We start from the raw sequence: 25096 nt of genomic DNA on the forward strand, positions 1-25096 counted from the left end.
GAACATACCAATACACTATTATCAATAAACATAAAATCGGACAAAATTAATTGAATATTACTGTTTTCTCTCCACAGATGATTGTGATAGACAGCTGGCATCATCGCTCCCTCCATCCTCTTTTACCAGTTCATCCGAACTTTCCAGTACTCACAATGCAGGCTTTGCTAGGTTAAACAGAAGAGATGGTAAGTTTTTGCTGTTATATTGGTTTTTTTTAACATTACACAGAGAAAATGGAGAACTATGTAACAGTACTGCTGTTAGATTTTGTTTAGTCTCCTGAGACACGCTGTTCACAAGATACTCTATTTTAATATTTAGTCCCCTGTGATCAGTTCATATTATTGAAGGAATAGCATTGTAACTGGTTGTACTGTAATGGTATAGAAATAAATCATTGAGATCAGTAGGTACCCACTGTTTTTAATTAATAAAAATGCTTTACAATGTAGAAAGTAGGGCTCACTTTCTTCTAGCAAATCAAAACCTATAAGGATATGCTGTATAGAAAGGATGTATTGACCCAGACAGCCAAATCTATGTGTTTAATTATTTTATTATTTTAACACAAAATATATAAAAAGACACTTGACCCACAATCTGGGGAACATAAGCTACATAGATCCTGCTCATTAAGGAGAGGTTTGGAGGGATATTGGGGTAGAGTCAGAGAAATGGGAGATAATTGAAAAAATCATAAGTACAAATGGTAAGAGTTGGGCCATTTAGGTATTCTGTCTTCAAAATGCCCACTATTTGTTCAAATAATTGGATTTCCCTAATTTTCAGTATCCCAGGAAATGAATGGATGGAGTTTTCCAGCTTTCCAAACTATTTCATGTTTCAGGAGATACCAGGAAGTGGAATTTAGCAGGGACCTGGGTGACATTTCAACTAAAATGGCAGGGGGTCAGGAGAGGTGACTTTTGTTATGCTAATTCTCCCATGTGTAGACCTTTTAAAATATTTTTTAAGTAATAAGCCTTATACTAATTTTATACCAGTTATATATACATGTACGAGTGTATCCACACTTAATGGGGTATTCCCAAAATTATAATCGCAGTTCATGTAAATTTATTTAACCACAACAAAAATTGAGGAGTAAAAAAAGAATAAATAAATAAAAATATATATTTATTGAAAAAATAATAATAAAACACATGCAAAACATATAACATACAATGGAGGGCAACACAGAGGGGTCCGAGAGTATAAAAACAGTCCGACAGAACCATACCCCTCTCACTACTGATGAACCAAAGAAAACATCCCCATATATGATATATAATCCTAATTACTCTAATCATGCATCTAATGCATGTAATGCATATAAATTTATTTACCAATATATGGCTAGTAGTTATCCAAGTTGTATATGCCACTATAAAAAAAAAACATATGAAATCCCGCTTTCCCTACCACTGTATGGCACTGAATATGTTCTATTGTTCATTGTCATCCAGGACGAGCATGATCAGTTCCTTCTCTTCTCTGGACAAGTTTGCTAGATCAATGCTATATAACCATGTGCTATCCACGGAGCATGTGCAGTGCATGAATAATTCCTGATAGGGGTAATGTCCAGTTCAGCAGTTAGAAAGCACATGGAGAAAAGTTGCACCTGAGGCAGTTTCCAGTAGTGAGTAAGTCACAAGCTCCATAGTAAGGATTGCCAATACTGATCATTTTAAGCTAAAAATTGAGTTATGTCAATTTTAGAAGAGAGGTGGGTGAAGTCTTTATTTAAGCTATATGTTGGGAAACGCAACTGATTTCCAGAAACTTATTCAACACAGTATCACAACATGCTAGCAAAAGACTGCAAACTGCATTTTTCCCCACCACCAATGGGGTTACCATTCATGCATACGTGTATATATATTTTTATACCGTCAAGCATGGCATATAGTCTTTTTTCAATGGCCAATAATTATGGGGAATATTTAAATGAAACTATATTTGCTTGTGTGAATCCATCAGAAATGAATAGAATGACATGTTACACCATACCATCTCCTGTTCATCAAAGTCATGTAAGACTATACTATACCAACAGGAATTTGTTATCGTAAAAATAATTTAGACGGATCCTATATGTTTTATTGTAGGACCCTGTTGGTTGTTTCTCAATATATATCAATTGAGAAAGGGGTGCCATTCCCCGAAACGCTCTGACAAGCGTTGTGTGTAAAGTTTTGTGTGTTCTTCAATAAAGTGTTTTTATTTTCCTTCAAGACGGATCTAGTGCAGTACTTTTTTGTGACACAACTAACCCGGTGATGGAGAGGTTGTTGCTGTGGTCTTTATATCAATTTTCCACACTATCCCCCAGTGGATAGTTGAGGTCGCTGCTGCTGTAATCACATCCGTTGACTACGGGATAAGTATCCCATAGCCATTGGATCTATCTTCAGATCCACGTGTTGCATCCCCAGTTGCTCGGTGTATGGTATTTTTATATCAGACTGTGTCTTTAGTGATATCTCTATATTTTTAAAGCTAGAACTATGATCTCAGATTTCTTACGACACCAGAACCACTGTTGTAGGTGGTATAAAATTGGACATACAGCTATTTGATATGGGTTCCCCCTGCCTTTGGCAACTGTTATACCTGTGCGTACTTCCAATACATAGTGTATAAGGATGGACTCTCCCTGGTTATGCTTTGTTACAGCATTGCTACTGAGAACTTTAGAGCCTGTCTTCTACTAAAGGAAGGTATAAGGGGTAATAAATTCTATTACAGAAATGTTTGACAACCTTTGCATATGATATTTATAGTAGCTGGATATGGAAAGCTTTTATCAGAAAAACATCTCATAAATGATCCCTTTCGATTCACTAGTCATCTGATTGTGACTATAAATATAAGAGGATGCTTTCACGATGGACCTAGGTATGTTGAGAATGGCTCATAAGCAGAATTTCTACTTTAAGTTATATTCACATTCTTTTGAACAGGCCAACTATGCACCCAGCTCTGTATAGATCAAATTGTCTTATTTATCTGACAATCACCCATGAGCATTGATAATCCAGTTTTTATTGAGAAAGTTGATTGTATATTATGTGGTCTTACTGTTCATTGTCAGCTGGTGATTTCTTAGAATAAGTAATGTATTATTCATAACTGATGCTTCAATGAAATATTGGATTTTATTTTAAATTCGTGATCAACTCAGATGTTAGATTGTGATATCAAGGTAATTGGCATTTAATGAGTTTAGAAAATAAATAGCATAGGGCAGAAGCTTTACATATTGCACAAATAAATACGATCTGTCCAAAAACAATGAGGATTCAGATACCAGAATTAAAAATATGAAATATGGAAAGCATGAGAACAGAACTGCTGAAATGTGTGGTACATAGTGCAAGTAGTGTAATCCCTGACAATAGCTGACAATATCAGTCAACTGGATTATAGCTTTTATTCCAGGTTAGATGTATGTATGGACAGGTTGGGACATTGTCACATAAAAAAAATAAATGTGTGAAAGAAAAAATATGTGTCTCAGCCCTACGGTTTTGTTATGGTCCTAGTGCAGACTACATACTTTTGTCCTGCTAATATGGTGCACGGAAAACTATATAATCCTGCCGGTGCAGGTACCAATACTAAATTCAAAAGACCAATAGTGATCCAGCGACCAAATATGCATTAAATTAAAACTTTTGTTTATTAGTCCATTTGTTTAAAATTTCTTTAGAAAACCAGTGAAAAAATATAAAACGGACACAACACTTACATGAAAAAAACTGTTTCGGATTACATGGAACAATGGACACACGATGCTTTAACCGCCTACGCGTTTCAGGGTCAGAGCCCCTTCCTCATGGCGAGGAAGGGGCTCTGACCCTGAAACGCGTAGGCGGTTAAAGCATCGTGTGTCCATTGTTCCATGTAATCCGAAACAGTTTTTTTCATGTAAGTGCTGTGTCCGTTTTATATTTTTTCACTGGTTTTCTAAAGAAATTTTAAACAAATGGACTAATAAACAAAAGTTTTAATTTAATGCATATTTGGTCGCTGGATCACTATTGGTCTTTTGAATTTAAAAAAAATAATCCCCTGAATTGACGTTGTTCAAATTCCTAGACATTGGCATTCATCCTCTATTACTACTTTACCAGAGATCATTAAAGGCGTTGTCCACTTTCAGACCAATATTGAGAGACAAATATTATCTGCTTACTCCCAGTGGGTAAAAATCAGACCATGGTCATGTAATATTCAATCCATGGTCATGTGATATACAGTCCATGGTTATGTGAAATACAGTCCATGATCATGTGATATACAGTTCATGGTTATGTGATATTCAATCCATGGTTATGTGATGTACAGTCCATGGTCATGTGATATACAGTCCATGATCATGTGATATACAGTCCATGGTTATGTGATATACAGTCCATGGTTATGTGATGTACTGTCCATGGTCATGTGATATACGGTCCATGGTTATGTGATATTCAGTCCATGGCTATGCGATTAACTCACCAGACATCTGCCTGGTAATTCGCTGATACTGAAATACTGCACCTTTCCTATTCACCTGAATATTATATTTTGGGATTTGGAAAGAATCCATGGTATAACAATAACACTTTCAGTTGGGACCAAAACTAAACAGGTTTGCCCATTTCTACCTGTAACCAACATAGTTGTACTCAGATTTGTAAGGGTTAAGGGGATATTGTCACTCCTTAGGGAGAGACCACCATATAGGTGTGTGGAGACTTATTAAGCCTTTAGCACTCCACTGTGCAAGGGACCATGGGAAGATAATGCAAATCTGTCTTCCATGATATAATTAGGAAGTCAGCTGCTGCCTCAGTGTTGCAAACCAATAGAGGGCGCTCACTGGAATGTGCAAGCCTGTCTTCCCTGATGTAGTTAGGAAGACAGAATTTCAGTGAAATAACCCAATAAAGGTCTGCTCCCTTTAGCATCATGCTCGAGCATGTATGTATATGTATTAGCCTTATGCAAGGTAGACCCTTTACTTTATAAGGCTATTAAGCAATTCTTTGTCTTTTTTTTCTGTAAAACCTCTCTTCAATCTTTCATTTGTGTAAACCAGTGTAAATAGGGTTTTTTTTATTGTTTTTTTTTTTGTTTGTTTATACATGCAATTACATACATTATACATTATACTGTATTTCAGTCATTTTTTTCCTTTACAAATAGCAACACAAATATTCAAGGAGTGAGCAAAATATAATAATGTGCAATGGCACTTGAGGTTTATGGTAAAGCCTTCAGCATTGGACGGCAATAAATAATTGTGTAGCGCACTGATAAGTCGGCCGTTTGCTCAGCAAACAGATTACAAAGCCTTATTCTTCACCAATGAAAAAAAAAACTTTTTATGTTGGCTATTATAAGGTACAGCATTACTAGATATGTTCAATTTGTTTTCTCCTAGACCAGTGTCAATACTTTGCACCACAATGAGCAGAAGCTATGCATTTTACCGGAACAGAGAAATGTAAGAGACCATTCACTGCAGATACAGGGATGATAGCTGGCTGGTCAAGAAATATTACCTTACTAAGAAAGTGACAGAGTTTAAGGCTTTGCTTCAAGATCAAAGACATAACTCAGAAAAAAAGCCAAACAACTGTCTCTATATGAACAAATTTGAACCAAACTGAACAGGAGGAATGCCTCTTCCGGACACTGGACAAAGCAAATTTTCAGGGCTTTGCCCATCTTTACGTGTTAGACCTTCTGCCTGATGACACAACTCCTTGTTTTATAGCAGGGATGGGCCTTACCAGTAGAAGAGTGCCACTGAAAAACAACACTCTAGTGGGACAAAGAGCACAATAATTGGGTTACAGAAAAGTGAAAAAATTATTGTCTGGTCATATAACTCTAGATTTTAATTACACAATGTTAATGGAAGAGTTAGAATTTGTGAACTCATTCTGTCAGGTGTCAAAAGTCCAGGTTGCTAGAGGAAAAGTAAAGTTGCTTGGTACAGTGGTTTCTGTAAGGCCATGGGTCCTGCGATAACTATAGATGATACCTGTGTATGCCATGATTAATTACTGTAGTTTTGAAGGGCAAGACAGGTCCAATGTGCTACGAGATGGATGTCTCTATGGTCAGTCATTGTAAATAAACCATTCCTGTATACAGTGTTTAAAGGGGTTGTGCTCTTAAGCATACTTATTCCCATTTCGCCCTGTGGATAGGGGATAAGTATCCCTAATGACATGCACCCTTTAAATAATACAACTGTACTATGAAAAAGCAGATTTAAAAATAATACTATGGAGTCACTAAATAATACCACTACAAAGTTCATTAAAATACTGCCATAGTGAGGCCTGAGAATACAACTATATGGTTCCCAAATATTGATGCCACGTGGAACTTAAATACTGTAACACCATACTGACCAATTAAATAACACAAACATAGTGCATATATTTGTCCCATTTAATAAATAAAAAGTCCTTATAAAAGTATATATAGTAGCTGAAAATTGCACAGCCAAAATTAGATTCTTAAATATTAAGGTATACTATTTTGAGTATTGTACTCAGTGGTCTTTTACCAGCTCTATGTATTACAACTCTTGAAGAGACTTGTTCCTGTCACTGCAAACTTACTGTGCATTGCTGAATATTTTTTGAAATAGCAAAAGTAATTTTCACCGCTATCAGGGTAGCATGCCAAGTAATTCTATTTTAGAAGTAATTTTACTTGCATGAACAACAACATCTTTCTGAGCTGGAAATTAGGCGTAAAAACTGTTCAATTTTTGCCAGCTATTTGGCACTTTCTGATCTAGGTTCATCACATGTAATGAAACCTAATGCTGTAATGTATTGAAATAATGATTATGGTTCAGGAAAAGTGTCCTCTGGGGCCTGAACTGTCAAGAAGGCCCGGGGCACGGGTATATGAGTTACTGGCAGAATAAATAGCTAATCTAAAATCTAGAATTGTAATCACAAATATAGCATGCTAGAATTAATGTGGGTCAGGGGATAGGGTTATTTCATTATAAAACACGCAAATAAACTCAGTTATTCATAGAACAATAAAAGTAGAAAACTAATAGAGTGTCAACAAATTACCTGCATTAAAGCACAATTCAAGACAAAGTTTCATCAGAAATTATAGTATTTAGATTAACCAGTTCCATTTCATGAGACTGCCATTAACTGTAGAACATACTATCTAGAGTTTAGAGTGCTGGCTAAGGGTCAGTTCACATCTGCGTTTGTATCCCGTTCAGGGGAGTCCGCATGGGGACCCCCCTGAATGGAATACCAAACGCAATTGCAAGCGCTATGCAGTAAAAGCACATGGATCCCCATAGACTATGATGGGGTCCATGTGTTTGCCGCCAGGTCTCCACACAGAACATGTGGACAGGAAATTATTTTCCAGTCCGCATGACTCGTGCGGATAGCGCGCAGCAAGCACACGGACCCCATTACAGCCTATGGGGTCCATGTGCTTGTACTGTACAGTGCTTGCAATTGCTTTTGTAGTCCGTTCGGGGGGTCCCCATGTGGACTCCCGGGGATGGAATACAAGCGCAGATGTGAACGAGGGGTAAGAGTAATTATAGATGAGTCTCTTTTCCTGATAACATGTGATAGGTATATCCGAATAAGTTGCTGCTGCAATACTACATTACTGCATCAAAGCAAAAACATTGGTTATATGGTACAAAATAGGTCTAATATATTATATAAGTCTTTTAGTATTTATTAGTATTATTTAATGCATGAGATCTGTGTTTTAAGCATTAAAGTAGGGGGTCTCAGTCACGTTGGCCACGTCTGGCCAGAAAAGAACCGCTGACCCGGTTCTAAAGCTACAAGCTAGGGACAGCTTTATAGTTGATACTTAACTCTTCACTCCCAGGTACCCCCCTGTTCCAGGGAAATAAATGTGTGGTGTCAATCTGGAGGGACATTAAATTATGTAGTGCCACCTTGGGGAACATTAAATTGTGTAGGGCCATTCTGCAGAGACATTAAATTATGTGAGGTGACTCTGGGGGTGACATTAAATTGTGTGGGGTCACTACTGGGGGGACATTAAACTATATGGGTCATTTTTTGGGGGAAATTAAACCATGTGGGGCTACTGGTAGGGAGACGTCTTAAATTGTACAGGGCCAATGTTGAGGGACATTAAACTATGTGGAACCAATGCTGGGGAACATTAAACTGTGTATTTCATTGTTTAGCCTGAAATAATTTCACAAGTTCATTCAAAAGCTTAGAAGGTAACTGTGGTTAAAAAAAAATTTGCTGTCTCCCCATTTTAAAATGAAGCTACATTGTGTAATGTTGAATAACTTACTGACAGCTTTATTGTAAAACTAAATGCTCCCTTCCACAGTGCAGACTTACTTCTTCTCTGATGCAAATACTGTAGTGTTTATTGTATGAACCAGAGGCCAATCTTGCAATACACATCTATTAAATCCTTGATCTGGTTCCCATAGACTTGCACTTATAGTTTGACTTCCTGTTCATACAGGAAACACAGTGTGCATCAGAGGAACTGAGGAGATTCCAGCACTCAGGAGGGGAACACATAACTTCACAATAAAGCTCTGAAGAATTTATCATGACAGTAGGCTCAGGCTCCTTTTTCAAACTAAAGGGACAAAAGCAGTTTACTGGAGAGCTTTAAAGCTATTCAGGTTAAAATAATGCAGGGACATTTTAGTTAAAAACAAAAAACAAGACTTACCAGTATTTCCACCACTTCCAGCACTGCCTTCCTGTCTTTGACACCAGGACTTATTTATGGGGCTGTGAATATATACACATCACTATGGCAGCCAAGCAGTTTATGGCAAAAGACTGCTGCATCGGCCTCAAAAATTTTTTATTTGGGGAACTTCTTTAGTCTTCACAAATATGTAAATATGGTGGGAATTTATTATGTCTTCATACCTTTACTTTTGTGATTCTTGTCTTCATTTGCACAATATTTTTTTTTTCTGATATTATACCCCAGTCAGTTGCATCTCCAAAAACCTTCTTGTGATGCCTAAAAGATCACATGTTGCAGGCAAGACCACCAATATAAAATAGCAATCAATGAATGCTATACTAATAATTAGTAGCATGGCTGTGAAAAATTCTGAAAAGAAAAAAAAATCCTACTCACAGTTACAAACCAAAAGCTGGACAAACTTTACAAACAAACAAATGTAATACTATTTATAATAAAATAGGCACACAAAAGTGAGTGTCTGTGGATCCAACCATTTCCTGTATCTCCTGTGTTATGGCGCAATCTGAATAAAACAAAAATAATATACACATTGGAGTGAAGTACAGAATTATGAAATTAAAAAATAATTCTTCAATACATACAAAGATAAGTGTAGATCCATTCTATGCAAATGTGAGGGCAAATATCCTTAAAAATCTATATTTAAGTCCTTTAATTTCAATGTATTCAGCCACAAGATTCATTGGAGATCCCCGTATCAATATTTTCCATCTATTACTGCCAAATGTTAGGACATGGTCATTGAGTCATACTTTGATGTGGAAGTCTGTATGTCTAAAATCAATGATTTGAAACTGGTAGTCTTTTGTGCATTTTATACACGTTATAACAATGTTGATTCATTGTGTCTTTAGGTCCAGAGAGGTTTCCCCCACATATAATACATTACAGGGACATTGAAATACATAAATCACATGAGTACTTTCCATGTCAAAAATGTCTAATAGAATAGTGTTTCCATCTGTGGGTGTCCAAATCAATCGACCTTCATAATCCATTTAAATGAAATGCATCCCAAACAGGGGAATTTTGAGGTCTTTGAATAGACTCCCCTTTTTGGTCCAACATCTACATGCATCACCATATCTTTAATACTACATGCCCTCCTGTAGGCGAACAAAGGTGGTTTCTGGAATTTAGGAACATTTGACAAATATCTCCCCAACATGGGCCAGTGTTTGCAAATACTATTAGTAGTCAATGTACTAAAGTCTCAATTTAACAAGAAGATGGTGGCACTACCAGATTGTCTATAACAGCGCAATAAAGTAGTGCAAATATGGATCAAATAGTATGATGTAGAAAAATGGCAGCGGTTAAAAAATCAATGTACTATAAGTAGATAATAAGTAGATAAGTAGAAATAAATACTACCTGATCCAAACTTTTACTCCTTGTCGTCCCTCTAAAAATCTTAATATAGGACAACTAGTCAAACATTTGCATTATCCGAGCTTTGTGACTGACAATTTTCTTAACCCTTCCAAGTTGACTATATGGAGGAATATAAAAAACAAAAAACTTGATTGTCTTCAGTAGTTGATACCTTTTTAATGGCTAACTAATAATGATGACAGATTACAACGTTTCGGAACGTCTAGGCTCCTTTCTCAAGTACATTTAAAACCATTTCTGAAGGATGCATATTTATATACAAAAAGGGCACATAGGGATAGAATTCCAGGAGGAAGGGGGGGGGGGGGCAGTAGAGTGTTGTTAGTAATTGGTAGAAACTAGAGATGAGCGAACAGTGTTCTATCGAACTCATGTTCGATCGGATATTAGGCTGTTCGGCATGTTCGAATCGAATCGAACACCGCGTGGTAAAGTGCGCCATTACTCGATTCCCCTCCCACCTTCCCTGGCGCCTTTTTTGCTCCAATAACAGCACAGGGTAGGTGGGACAGGAACTACGACACCGGTGACGTTGAGAAAAGTAGGCAAAACCCATTGGCTGCCGAAAACATGTGACCTCTAATTTAAAAGAACAGCGCCGCCCAGGTTCGCGTCATTCTGAGCTTGCAATTCACCGAGGACGGAGGTTTCCGTCCAGCTAGCTAGGGCTTAGATTCTGGGTAGGCAGGGACAGGCTAGGATAGGAAGGAGAAGACAACCACAACAGCTCTTGTAAGAGCTAAATTCCAGGGAGAAGCTTGTCAGTGTAACGTGGCACTGACGGGCTCAATCGCCGCAACCCAGCTTTCCCAGGATCCTGAATGGAATACACTGTCAGTGTATTCCCGTATACCCGATATATACCCCCGATACCCGTTCCAACGGTGTGCCCCCCCACCTTCACCCCAAAAATACCCTGCAAGTCCCCTAGCAATAGAATTGGGGCTATATACACCCACTATTTTTGCTACTGCCATATAGTGCCATTGTCTGACTGGGAATTCAAAGAATATATTGGGGTTACGTGCACCCACAATTTTTACTACTGGTATACAGTGCCAGTTTCTGACTGGGAATTCAAAGAATATATTGGGGTTATAAATACCCTCATTTCTTGCTACTGCCATATAGTGCCAGTTTCTGACTGGTAATTCAAAGAATATATTGGGGTTATAAATACCCTCATTTCTTGCTACTGGTATATAGTGCCATTGTCTGACTGGGAATTCAAAGAATATATTGGGGTTACGTGCACCCACAATTTTTACTACTGGTATACAGTGCCAGTTTCTGACTGGGAATTCAAAGAATATATTGGGGTTACAAATACCCTCATTTCTTGCTACTGCCATATAGTGCCAGTTTCTGACTGGTAATTCAAAGAATATATTGGAGTTATAAATACCCTCATTTCTTGCTACTGGTATATAGTGCCATTGTCTGACTGGGAATTCAAAGAATATATTGGGGTTACGTGCACCCACAATTTTTACTACTGGTATACAGTGCCAGTTTCTGACTGGGAATTCAAAGAATATATTGGGGTTGCAAATACCCTCATTTCTTGCTACTGCCATATAGTGCCAGTTTCTGACTGGTAATTCAAAGAATATATTGGGGTTATAAATACCCTCATTTCTTGCTACTGGTATATAGTGCCATTGTCTGACTGGGAATTCAAAGAATATATTGGGGTTACGTGCACCCACAATTTTTACTACTGGTATACAGTGCCAGTTTCTGACTGGGAATTCAAAGAATATATTGGGGTTACAAATACCCTCATTTCTTGCTACTGCCATATAGTGCCAGTTTCTGACTGGTAATTCAAAGAATATATTGGGGTTACGTGCACCCACAATTTTTACTACTGGTATACAGTGCCATTGTCTGACTGGGAATTCAAAGAGTATATTGGGAATACAAATACCCTCATTTCTTGCTACTGCCATATAGTGCCAGTTTCTGACTGGGAATTCAAAGAATATATTGGGGTTACGTGCACCCACAATTTTTACTACTGGTATACAGTGCCATTGTCTGACTGGGAATTCAAAGAATATATTGGGGTTATAAATACCCTCATTTCTTGCTACTGCCATATAGTGCCAGTTTCTGACTGGGAATTCAAAGAATATATTGGGGTTATAAATACCCTCATTTCTTGCTACTGGTATATAGTGCCATTGTCTGACTGGGAATTCAAAGAATATATTGGGGTTACGTGCACCCACAATTTTTACTACTGGTATACAGTGCCAGTTTCTGACTGGGAATTCAAAGAATATATTGGGAATACAAATACCCTCATTTCTTGCTACTGCCATATAGTGCCAGTTTCTGACTGGTAATTCAAAGAATATATTGGGGATACGTGCACCCACAATTTTTACTACTGGTATACAGTGCCAGTTTCTGACTGGGAATTCAAAGAATATATTGGGGTTACAAATACCCTCATTTCTTGCTACTGCCATATAGTGCCAGTTTCTGACTGGTAATTCAAAGAATATATTGGGGTTACGTGCACCCACAATTTTTACTACTGGTATACAGTGCCAGTTTCTGACTGGGAATTCAAAGAATATATTGGGGTTACAAATACCCTCATTTCTTGCTACTGCCATATAGTGCCAGTTTCTGACTGGTAATTCAAAGAATATATTGGGGTTACAAATACCCTCATTTCTTGCTACTGCCATATAGTGCCAGTTTCTGACTGGTAATTCAAAGAATATATTGGGGTTACGTGCACCCACAATTTTTACTACTGGTATACAGTGCCATTGTCTGACTGGGAATTCAAAGAATATATTGGGGTTATAAATACCCTCATTTCTTGCTACTGGTATATAGTGCCATTGTCTGACTGGGAATTCAAAGAATATATTGGGGTTACGTGCACCCACAATTTTTACTACTGGTATACAGTGCCAGTTTCTGACTGGGAATTCAAAGAATATATTGGGGTTACAAATACCCTCATTTCTTGCTACTGCCATATAGTGCCAGTTTCTGACTGGTAATTCAAAGAATATATTGGGGTTACGTGCACCCACAATTTTTACTACTGGTATACAGTGCCATTGTCTGACTGGGAATTCAAAGAATATATTGGGGTTATAAATACCCTCATTTCTTGCTACTGCCATATAGTGCCAGTTTCTGACTGGTAATTCAAAGAATATATTGGGGTTATAAATACCCTCATTTCTTGCTACTGGTATATAGTGCCATTGTCTGACTGGGAATTCAAAGAATATATTGGGGTTACGTGCACCCACAATTTTTGCTACTGGTATATAGTGCCAATTTCTAACTGGGAATTCAAAATGCGCAAGGCTCCCGGAAAGGGACGTGGACGAGGCCATGGGCGAGGTCGGGGGAATGGTTCTGGGGAGCAAGGTAGCAGTGAAGCCACAGGGCGTCCCGTGCCTACTCCTGTGGGGCAGCAAGCATTGCGCCACTCCACAGTGCCAGGGTTGCTTGCCACATTAACTAAACTGCAGGGTACAAACCTTAGTAGGCCCGAGAACCAGGAAAAGGTCTTGCAATGGCTGTCAGAGAACGCTTACAGCACATTGTCCAGCAGCCAGTCAGACTCTGCCTCCTCTCCTCCTATTACCCAACAGTCTTGTCCTCCTTCCTCCCAAAATTCCCAAGCTTCACAGAACAATAACCCCAACTGTCCCTGCTCCCCAGAGCTGTTCTTCGCTCCTTTCATTGTCCCTCAACCTGCCTCTCCACGTCACGATTCCACGAACCTAACAGAGGAGCATCTGTGTCCAGATGCTCAAACACTAGAGTCTCCTCCATCTCCGTTCGATTTGGTGGTGGATGACCAGCAACCCACCCTCATCGACGATGATGTGACGCAGTTGCCGTCAGGGCATCCAGTTGACCGGCGCATTGTGCGGGAGGAGGAGATGAGACAGGAGTTGGAAGAGGAAGTGGTGGATGATGAGGACACTGACCCGACCTGGACAGGGGGGATGTCAAGCGGGGAAAGTAGTGTGGATGTTGAGGCAAGTGCAGCACCAAAAAGGGTAGCTAGAGGCAGAGGCAGAGGTCAGCAGCTTAGGCGAAGCCAGGCCACACCCGGAATCTCCCAAGATGTTCCAGTTCGTACCCAGCCCCGAAAAACTCCCACCTCGAGGGCACATTTCTCGAAGGTGTGGAGTTTTTTCAAGGAATGCGCCGAGGACAGATATAGTGTTGTCTGCACAATTTGCCTCTCGAAATTGATTAGGGGCTCTGAGAAGAGCAACCTGTCCACCACTTCAATGCGCCGTCATTTGGAATCCAAGCACTGGAATCAGTGGCAGGCAGCAACGGCAGGACAAAGGCCGCCTGCCGTTCACGCCACTGCCACTGCCTCTGCCACTGCCTCTGCCTCTGCCACTGCCACTGCTGACTGTGCTGGCGATGCACTCCAGAGGACGAGCCAGGACACCACTTCATCTGCCTCCGCCACTTTGTTGACTTCTCCCTCATCCTCCCCTGTTCCTGTCTTATCTCCTTCTCCTGCACCATCAAAGGCACCATCAGGCGCTTCTTTACAACAACCCACCATCTCTCAGACATTGGAGCGGCGGCAGAAATACACTGCTAACCACCCACACGCGCAAGCCTTGAACGCCAACATCGCTAAACTGCTGGCCCAGGAGATGTTGGCGTTCCGGCTTGTTGAAACTCCCGCCTTCCTGGACCTGATGGCAACTGCGGCACCTTGCTATGCCGTCCCTAGCCGTCACTACTTCTCCCGGTGTGCCGTCCCCGCCTTGCACCAGCACGTGTCACTCAACATCAGGCGGGCCCTTAGTTCCGCGCTTTGCACAAAGGTCCACTTGACCACCGACGCGTGGACAAGTGCATGCGGACAGGGACGCTACATTTCACTGACGGCACACTGGGTGAATGTAGTTGAGGCTGGGACTGCTTTCCAAACTGGCCCGGTGTACCTCGTCTCCCCGCCTAACATTCCTGGCAGGGACACGAGAAGAACACCCCCCTCCTCCTCCTCCTCTACCGCCTCCTCCTCCACCACCGCCTCCTCCTCCGCCACCGCCTCCTCCTCCGCTGTTAGATTGACCCCAGCTACGAGTTGGAAACGTTGCAGCACTGGCGTTGGTAGACGTCAGTAGGCTGTGCTGAAGCTGATCAGCTTGGGGGACAGACAGCACACTGCCTCCAAGGTGAGGGATGCCCTCCTCGATGAGACGGCAATATGGTTTGAGCCGCTGCACCTGGGCCCAGGCATGGTCGTTTGTGATAACGGCCGGAACCTGGTAGCAGCTCTGGAGCTTGCCGGACTCCAACATGTTCCATGCCTGGCCCACGTCTTCAACCTAGTGGTGCAACGTTTCCTAAAGAGCTACCCCAATGTTCCAGAGCTACTGGTGAAAGTGCGGCGCATGTGCGCCCACTTTCGCAAGTCGACAGTAGCCGCTGCTAGCTTAAAATCTCTCCAGCAACGCCTGCATGTGCCACAACACCGGCTTTTGTGTGACGTCCCCACACGCTGGAACTCAACGTTTCAGATGTTGAATAGAGTGGTTGAGCAGCAGAGACCTTTGATGGAATACCAGCTACAAAACCCTAGGGTGCCACAAAGTCAGCTGCCTCAGTTTCTCATCCATGAGTGGCCATGGATGAGAGACCTTTGTGACATCCTACGGGTGTTTGAGGAGTCCACAAGGAGGGTGAGCTCTGAGGATGCGATGGTGAGCCTTACAATCCCGCTCTTGTGTGTTCTGAGAGAATCCCTGATTGACATCAGGGATAACTCAGATCACACAGAGGAGTCAGGGATAGCATCCGATCCGTCACAGCTGGAGAGTAGGTCCACACATCTGTCCGCTTCATCATGTTTAATGGAGGAGGAGGAGGAGGAGGAAGAAGAGTTGTCCGATGATGTGATGGTGATACAGGAGGCTTCCGGGCAACTTCGAATCGTCCCATTGTTGCAGCGCGGATGGGTAGACATGGAGGATGAGGAGGAAATGGAGATTGAACTTTCCGGTGGGGCCAGAGGAGTCATGCCAACTAACACTGTGGCAGACATGGCTGAGTTCATGTTGGGGTGCTTTACAACCGACAAGTGTATTGTCAAAATCATGGAGGACAACCAGTACTGGATCTTTGCTATCCTTGACCCCCGGTATAAAAACAACATCTCGTCTTTTATTCCGGTAGAGGGGAGGGCCAATCGCATCAATGCTTGCCACAGGCAATTGGTGCAGAATATGATGGAGATGTTTCCAGCATGTGACGTTGGCGGCAGGGAGGACAGTTCCTCCAGTAGGCGACCAAGTTCTCACCGGTCCACACAAACGAGGGGCACACTGTCTAAGGTCTGGGACACCTTGATGGCACCCCCTCGCCAAAGTGCCGCCACAGAGGGTCCTAGTGTCACCAGGCGTGAGAAGTATAGGCGCATGTTGCGGGAATACCTTTCCGACCACAGCCCTGTCCTCTCCGACCCCTCTGCGCCCTACACGTATTGGGTGTCGAAGTTGGACCTGTGGCTTGAACTTGCCCTATATGCCTTGGAGGTGCTGTCCTGTCCTGCCGCCAGCGTCCTATCTGAGAGGGTGTTCAGTGCAGCCGGTGGCATCATCACTGACAAGCGCACCCGTCTGTCAGCTGAGAGTGCCGACCGGCTCACTTTGATAAAAATGAACCACCACTGGATAGAGCCTTCATTTTTGTGCCCACCTGTGTAAAGCACCCCAACATGAAACTCCATGTCTGTACTCAACCTCTCCAATTCCTCCGCATCCTCATACTCATCCACCATAAGCGTTGCACAATTCTGCTAATACTAGGCTCCCTCCAACATAATTTCCCCCAACTCTGCTGGTTAGAGGCTCCCTCCACCCTGCTTTCCCACAACTCTGCTGGTTAGAGGCTCCCTCCACCATGAATTTGCCCAAACTGGGCTGGTTAGAGGCTCCCTCCACCATGAATTGGTCCAAACTGGGGTTTTTAGAGGCTCCCTCCACCATGAATTTGCCAAAACTGGGCTGTTTAGAGGCTCCCTCCACCATGAATTGGTCCAAATTGGGGTTTTTAGAGGCTCCCTCCACCATGAATTTGCCCAAACTGGGCTGGTTAGAGGCTCCCTCCACCATGAATTGGTCCAAACTGGGCTGGTTAGAGGCTCCCTCCACCATGAATTGGTCCAAATTGGGGTTTTTAGAGGCTCCCTCCACCATGAATTGGTCCAAACTGGGCTGTTTAGAGGCTCCCTCCACCATGAATTGGTCCAAACTGGGGTTTTTAGAGGCTCCCTCCACCATGAATTGGTCCAAACTGGGCTGGTTAGAGGCTCCCTCCACCATGAATTGGTCCAAACTGGGTTTTTTAGAGGCTCCCTCCACCATGAATTGGTCCAAACTGGGGTTTTTAGAGGCTCCCTCCACCATGAATTGGTCCAAACTGGGGTTTTTAGAGGCTCCCTCCACCATGAATTGGTCCAAACTGGGGTTTTTAGAGGCTCCCTCCACCATGAATTTGCCCAAACTGGGCTGTTTAGAGGCTCCCTCCACCATGAATTGGTCCAAACTGGGTTTTTTAGAGGCTCCCTCCACCATGAATTGGTCCAAACTGGGGTTTTTTAGAGGCTCCCTCCACCATGAATTGGTCCAAACTGGGGTTTTTAGAGGCTCCCTCCACCATGAATTTGCCCAAACTGGGCTGTTTAGAGGCTCCCTCCACCATGAATTGGTCCAAACTGGGGTTTTTAGAGGCTCCCTCCACCATGAATTGGTCCAAACTGGGGTTTTTAGAGGCTCCCTTTACCATGAATTTGTCCAAACTGGGGTTTTTAGAGGCTCCCTCCACCATGAATTGGTCCAAACTGGGCTGGTTAGAGGCTCCCTCCACCATGAATTTGCCCAAACTGGGCTGTTTAGAGGCTCCCTCCACCATGAATTGGTCCAAACTGGGCTGGTTAGAGGCTCCCTCCACCATGAATTGGTCCAAACTGGGTTTTTTAGAGGCTCCCTCCACCATGAATTGGTCCAAACTGGGGTTTTTAGAGGCTCCCTCCACCATGAATTGGTCCAAACTGGGGTTTTTAGAGGCTCCCTCCACCATGAATTTGCCCAAACTGGGCTGTTTAGAGGCTCCCTCCACCATGAATTGGTCCAAACTGGGTTTTTTAGAGGCTCCCTCCACCATGAATTGGTCCAAACTGGGGTTTTTAGAGGCTCCCTCCACCATGAATTGGTCCAAACTGGGGTTTTTAGAGGCTCCCTCCACCATGAATTTGCCCAAACTGGGCTGTTTAGAGGCTCCCTCCACCATGATTTGGTCCAAATTGGGGTTTTTAGAGGCTCCCTCCACCATGAATATGCCCAAACTGGGCTGTTTAGAGGCTCCCTCCACCATGAATTGGTCCAAATTGGGGTTTTTAGAGGCTCCCTCCACCATGAATTGGTCCAAACTGGGGGTTTTAGAGGCTCCCTCCACCATGAATTTGCCCAAACTGGGCTGTTTAGAGGCTCCCTCCAGCATGAATTGGTCCAAACTGGGGTTTTTAGAGGCTCCCTCCACCATGAATTGGTCCAAACTGGGGTTTTTAGAGGCTCCCTCCACCATGAATTGGTCCAAACTGGGGGTTTTAGAGGCTCCCTCCACCATGAATTGGTCCAAACTGGGCTGGTTAGAGGCTCCCTCCACCATGAATTTGCCCAAACTGGGCTGTTTAGAGGCTCCCTCCACCATGAATTGGTCCAAACGGGGGTTTTTAGAGGCTCCCTCCACCATGAATTTGCCCAGACTGGGCTGGTTAGAGGCTCCCTCCACCATGAATTTGCCCAAACTGGGCTGTTTAGAGGCTCCCTCCACCATGAATTGGTCCAAACTGGGCTGTTTAGAGGCTCCCTCCACCATGAATTGGTCCAAACTGGGTTTTTTAGAGGCTCCCTCCACCATGAATTGGTCCAAACTGGGGTTTTTAGAGGCTCCCTCCACCATGAATTGGTCCAAACTGGGGTTTTTAGAGGCTCCCTCCACCATGATTTTGCCCAAACTCTGCTGGTTAGAGGCTCAATCCACCCTGATTTTCAAAACAAATGTTGGTGCCAACCTCAACTTACTACAAGGGCCAAATTCACTGCTGGTGACAAGCTCTCCTCACTCCAAGTGCCAAATACACATGTTTCAAGGTGTTTTCCTACTGTCAGAGAGGTGGTATTGAGTGTGTAAAGTGTGTAGTTGTTAGGCTGTGATGTTGGGGTAATAGAGGGTCTTTGGTGTGTTAGATGCCCCCAGACATGCTTCCCCTGCTGTCCCAGTGTCATTCCAGAGGTGTTGGCATCATTTCCTGGGGTGTCATAGTGGACTTGGTGACCCTCCAGACACGGATTTGGGTTTCCCCCTTAACGAGTATATGTTCCCCATAGACTATAATGGGCTTCGAAACCCGTTCGAACACACGAACAGTGAGCGGCTGTTCGATTCGAATTTCGAACCTCGAACATTTTAGTGTTCGCTCATCTCTAGTAGAAACAATGTATACACTTACAGGTCCTTATCAGTTCACAGGTCAGTGATTTCTGTAAAGTGGCAAAACCATGTGACAAATTTTGCCCCCTCTCTCTCCCTGCTTCAAACACTGGAGCCTAGACGTTCCGAAACATTGTAATTTGTCATCATTATTAGTTAGCCATTAAAAAGGTATCAACTACTGAAGATTATCAAGTTTTTTGTTTTTTATATTTCCTACCCACTGGCTAACACGGTATGAGAACAAACATTTTCCTTATACTATATGGGGGAATGTTAACCATGCTATGAGGATGATTGCTATTTTAGTGCAGGGAATTGTTTTTAACTTTTGGTTTGACAAACAAATCCATAGAGCATAGAGAAAAATCTATTTTCAAGGAAGACTTCCACGTCTACACACTGCGATCTCTCTAAAGAATATGCAATTATGAAGTGTGAACACTACTAAGGAAATCAATTAGGTCACAGAACCAATGAAAATAACAAAGATGTCTGTGTATTGCCACCATCCTAAAACATGGGTGAAGTAATGCAACACAAAGAAAAACTCCTCCTCAAAGGCATTCATAAATGTGTTTATATAAGAAAGTGCCGTACTGCCACCCATGACATATCCGCTTAAGTGAAGGTAGAAATGAATACAAAACTGAATAGTTTTTAGTTAATACGATTTCTAACAAGGACATGATAAATATCTTGAATTCTTCAGAATAATTGGTCAAATCTATTTTCTTCTATACCACCCGGAGCCCTTGATCATGTGTATAGAGAAATTACATCGGAAGAAACAAGCACTACCTCTACACTTAGCAATGACAACTCCCTTAATTTCAGTATAAAAATCAGAATTATCTTTAATGTACGAGGTCTCAGAACCTGGTCAAGTAGAATAGCATTGTTAGTCAGTATAGATATAATAGAATTTGTGCTGGAGACTATAGGACAACCAAGAGGGGGTTAGTTAAAGTCTTATGCATCTTTGGGAAGCACCAAATTGTAGGCATATTACGATATTCTATTGTAAAAAAAAAATTAACCAAGTTATTATTAATAATAATTAGGGGTGAAATATTCAATATTTGTTTCGAATAGCCCCTCAATATTCCACTATTCAAACAAATATCGAATCCCATTATAGTCTATGGGGAAAAAAGCTTTGTTTAAGGGGAAACCACTATTCAACTCAGGAGGGTCACCAAGTCCACTATGACACCCCAGGAAATGATGACAACAACTCTGGAATGCAACTGGGACAGCAGGGGAAGCATGTATGGGGGCATCTAACAAGCCCAAGTCACTGTATTACGCCACTAATAATTCAAGAGCTGACTTTTTCCCATAGGAATGCATTGACCAGTGTTGATTGGCTGAATGCTATACAGAGTACAGCATTCGGCCAATGAACGCTGGTTCTGCCGGAGGAGACAGAGTCTAAGATCGGTCCACAGCAGTCTCCATTGTGGTGTGATCTCAGGTGTAGCTGAGTTGAGCGCACAGCTCTACTACATCTCAGATGTAGCAGAGTTGAGAGCACAGCTCTGCTACATCTCAGGTATAGCAGAGTTGAGCGCACAGCTCTACTATATCTCAGATGTAGCAGAGTTGTGTGCACAGCTCTGCTATACCTGAGATGTAACAGAGCTGTGCGCTCAACTCTGCTACATCTGAGATTGGACCACAATGGAGACTGCTGTGGACACATCTTAGACTCCGTCTCCTCACAGATGAGCATCCAGCAGAAACAGCGTTGATTGGCCAATGCTGTACACGGTATGGCATTTGGCCAATCAACGCTGGTCAATGCATTCCTATGAAAAAAAGGCAGCTCCCGCATAACGCAAGCTGCCAGGGATCCTGACTAGCATATAATGGGCTGCCACGAAATGTGCTTGCAGGTGAAGTTCGAAAGTGATGAGACCTTGCCAGCCAGAGCTAAATGTGAGAGTAAGTTCAATGCAAACACATCGTGGCAGCGCATCATATGCTAGTCGGGAATGCTGGCAGCTTGCGGTATGCAGGAGCTGACTGTTTCCCATAGGAATGCATTGACCGTACTCTTGCATGTATCTCGGGCTGGCAAGGAAGGTATATAGAGCCCCAAAGAGCTGTTTGAGTAAGATTCCTACCTAAATAAAGCTAATTCCTAGCTAACCCTGCCAGTACATCTACCCCTGTCTATTTCCATCTCATATGAACTGAATCTGAAATCCACTATTTGTATAAAGTGGAAGTCACCTGATTTCGGCAGCCAATTACTTTTTCCGATTTTTTTTCGATGCCTACGTTTTCCTACTTCCTATCCCACCTCCCCTGCACAGTTATAGGTGTAAAAAAAAGCACCAGGGAAGGTGGGAGGGTAAACAAATTTTTACTGCGTTTGCCACGTGGTATTCGATTGGAATCGAATATCTCGAACAGCCTGATATTCAATCGAATACCAATTCGATCGAACACCGTTCGCTCATCTCTAATAATAATGCCATCACTTCTTGCATCCAACAACACAGACTTCAACATTTATGCTAATGAAAGTTTAGGATCAGACAACAGTAACTTATAAATTTGAACATCTTACAATTGTGAGATGTAAGTTGTTGCGTCCATAATGTCATGATGACAACACCACTGCCGTCCATTATCAAAGGGTTTAATGGTGATGCAACATGTGATGTGACAGAGATTGGAAGAAAGTCTCATTAGCTATATTAGGAAATTGTAAGCAGGAATTCTATAATTGTGATCTCAGACATAATATATCTAGTTTCACTGCAGTAATGTAAGCTCCAACAACATGTAGAGTCCCGAGTAGTGTTAACTCAGTCCTAATGGAGGCTTTGAATATCAATTGTGTTTCTCTCACACAGGTATCTATCCAGTATATCCCAGCACGATAAAAAAACAACCTGTTTTAAAGTTTTATATGCTAAAAAAACAATATAAATGTATATCAGTATTAAACCAATTAATATTAATCTATGGACAAAAGGACAAACACTTGTTTAAGACACAGTTCTCAGTATTAATAAGTCATCTAGAAGAAATATTTACTACTACTAAGTTTTCTTGGTTTTCCTCAGGATAGTCTTTGTTAATGGTCTGTCCTTGTCTTTCTTTTCATCTTTTTCGGTCGTGTTGACCTCCACATCTAGTTCTGTGTTGTCGTTCATTGTTGGTGTTAATACTTTCTCTAAAAATAAACAATGAAGACGTAGGCTTCTTCTCTGATCTATGACTTGTTTCCTGTTTCTCCTTCTTTGGACCGTGTTCCATTTTGTTGCAGTATTCTGGGATTTGGCATCATTTTGCCAATTCTATTTCTTACCTAGGCTCTAATCCTCAGAGTCTCTATTCAATGTATGCCTTTTAAACTTCTGTATAGTATCTTTTTATAGTCTACTTGTTCCAAAGTGTTCTGTAGTGTACCCTCAATACCTTGGCATTCTTTTGTGTTTATAATATTCTCCTAATGTGAGTAAACAAAGATTAAGGATAGTCAGTAGAGATGAGCGAACACTAAAATGTTCGAGGTTCGAAATTCGATTCGAACAGCCGCTCACTGTTCGTGTGTTCGAACGGGTTTCGAACCCCATTATAGTCTATGGGGAACATATACTCGTTAAGGGGGAAACCCAAATCCGTGTCTGGAGGGTCACCAAGTCCACTATGACACCCCAGGAAATGATGCCAACACCTCTGGAATGACACTGGGACAGCAGGGGAAGCATGTCTGGGGGCATCTAACACACCAAAGACCCTCTATTACCCCAACATCACAGCCTAACAACTACACACTTTACACACTCAATACCACCTCTCTGACAGTAGGAAAACACCTTGAAACATGTGTATTTGGCACTTGGAGTGAGGAGAGCTTGTCACCAGCAGTGAATTTGGCCCTTGTAGTAAGTTGAGGTTGGCACCAACATTTGTTTTGAAAATCAGGGTGGATTGAGCCTCTAACCAGCAGAGCTTGGGCAAATTCATGGTGGAGGGAGCCTCTAAACACCCCAGTTTGGGAAAATTCATGGTGGAGGGAGCCTCTAAAAACCCAAGTTTGGACCAATTCATGGTGGAGGGAGCCTCTAAAAACCCCAGTTTGGACCAATTCATGGTGGAGGGAGCCTCTAAACAGCCCCGTTTGGGCAAATTCATGGTGGAGGGAGCCTCTAAACAGCCCAGTTTGGGCAAATTCATGGTGGAGGGAGCCTCTAAAAACCCCAGTTTGGACCAATTCATGGTGGAGGGAGCCTCTAAAAACCCCAGTTTGGACCAATTCATGGTGGAGGGAGCCTCTAAACAGCCCAGTTTGGGCAAATTCATGGTGGAGGGAGCCTCTAACCAGCCCAGTTTGGGCAAATTCATGGTGGAGGGAGCCTCTAAAAACCCCAGTTTGGACCAATTCATGGTGGAGGGAGCCTCTAAACAGCCCAGTTTGGGCAAATTCATGGTGGAGGGAGCCTCTAACCAGCCCAGTTTGGGCAAATTCATGGTGGAGGGAGCCTCTAAAAACCCCAGTTTGGACCAATTCATGGTGGAGGGAGCCTCTAAACAGCCCAGTTTGGGCAAATTCATGGTGGAGGGAGCCTCTAAAAACCCCAGTTTGGACCAATTCATGGTGGAGGGAGCCTCTAAACAGCAGAGTTGTGGGAAATCAGGGTGGAGGGAGCCTCTAACCAGCAGAGTTGTGGGAAATCAGGGTGGAGGGAGCCTCTAACCAGCAGAGTTGTGGGAAATCAGGGTGGAGGGAGCCTCTAACCAGCAGAGTTGGGGGAAATCAGGGTGGAGGGAGCCTCTAACCAGCAGAGTTGTGGGAAAGCAGGGTGGAGGGAGCCTCTAACCAGCAGAGTTGGGGGAAATCAGGGTGGAGGGAGCCTAGTATTAGCAGAATTGTGCAACGCTTATGGTGGATGAGTATGAGGATGCGGAGGAATTGGAGAGGTTGAGTACAGACATGGAGTTTCATGTTGGGGTGCTTTACACAGGTGGGCCCAAAAATGAAGGCTCTATCCAGTGGTGGTTCATCTTTATCAAAGTGAGCCGGTCGGCACTCTCAGCTGACAGACGGGTGCGCTTGTCAGTGATGATGCCACCGGCTGCACTGAACACCCTCTCAGATAGGACGCTGGCGGCAGGACAGGACAGCACCTCCAAGGCATATAGGGCAAGTTCAAGCCACAGGTCCAACTTCGACACCCAATACGTGTAGGGCGCAGAGGGGTCGGAGAGGACAGGGCTGTGGTCGGAAAGGTATTCCCACAACATGCGCCTATACTTCTCACGCCTGGTGACACTAGGACCCTCCGTGGCGGCACTTTGGCGAGGGGGTGCCATCAAGGTGTCTCAGACCTTAGACAGTGTGCCCCTCGTTTGTGTGGACCGGTGAGAACTT

The 25096-nt window shown here is 42.7% G+C and overlaps 1 protein-coding gene across 1 annotated transcript in view; it reads left to right on the forward strand.

Annotated features, from left to right (window-relative positions):
- The window catches only part of CNTNAP4 (contactin associated protein family member 4), a 268813-nt gene that overhangs the window by 65459 nt on the left and 178258 nt on the right, over positions 1–25096 (forward strand). The window contains exon 2 of the mRNA XM_075277554.1: positions 78–188. Within this exon, the coding sequence (XP_075133655.1) occupies positions 78–188 (111 nt within the window). The remainder of the gene's footprint in view (positions 1–77; positions 189–25096) is intronic.

Source organism: Leptodactylus fuscus, chromosome 1, assembly GCF_031893055.1.
Source record: "Leptodactylus fuscus isolate aLepFus1 chromosome 1, aLepFus1.hap2, whole genome shotgun sequence".
Classification (NCBI taxonomy): Eukaryota; Metazoa; Chordata; class Amphibia; order Anura; family Leptodactylidae; genus Leptodactylus; species Leptodactylus fuscus.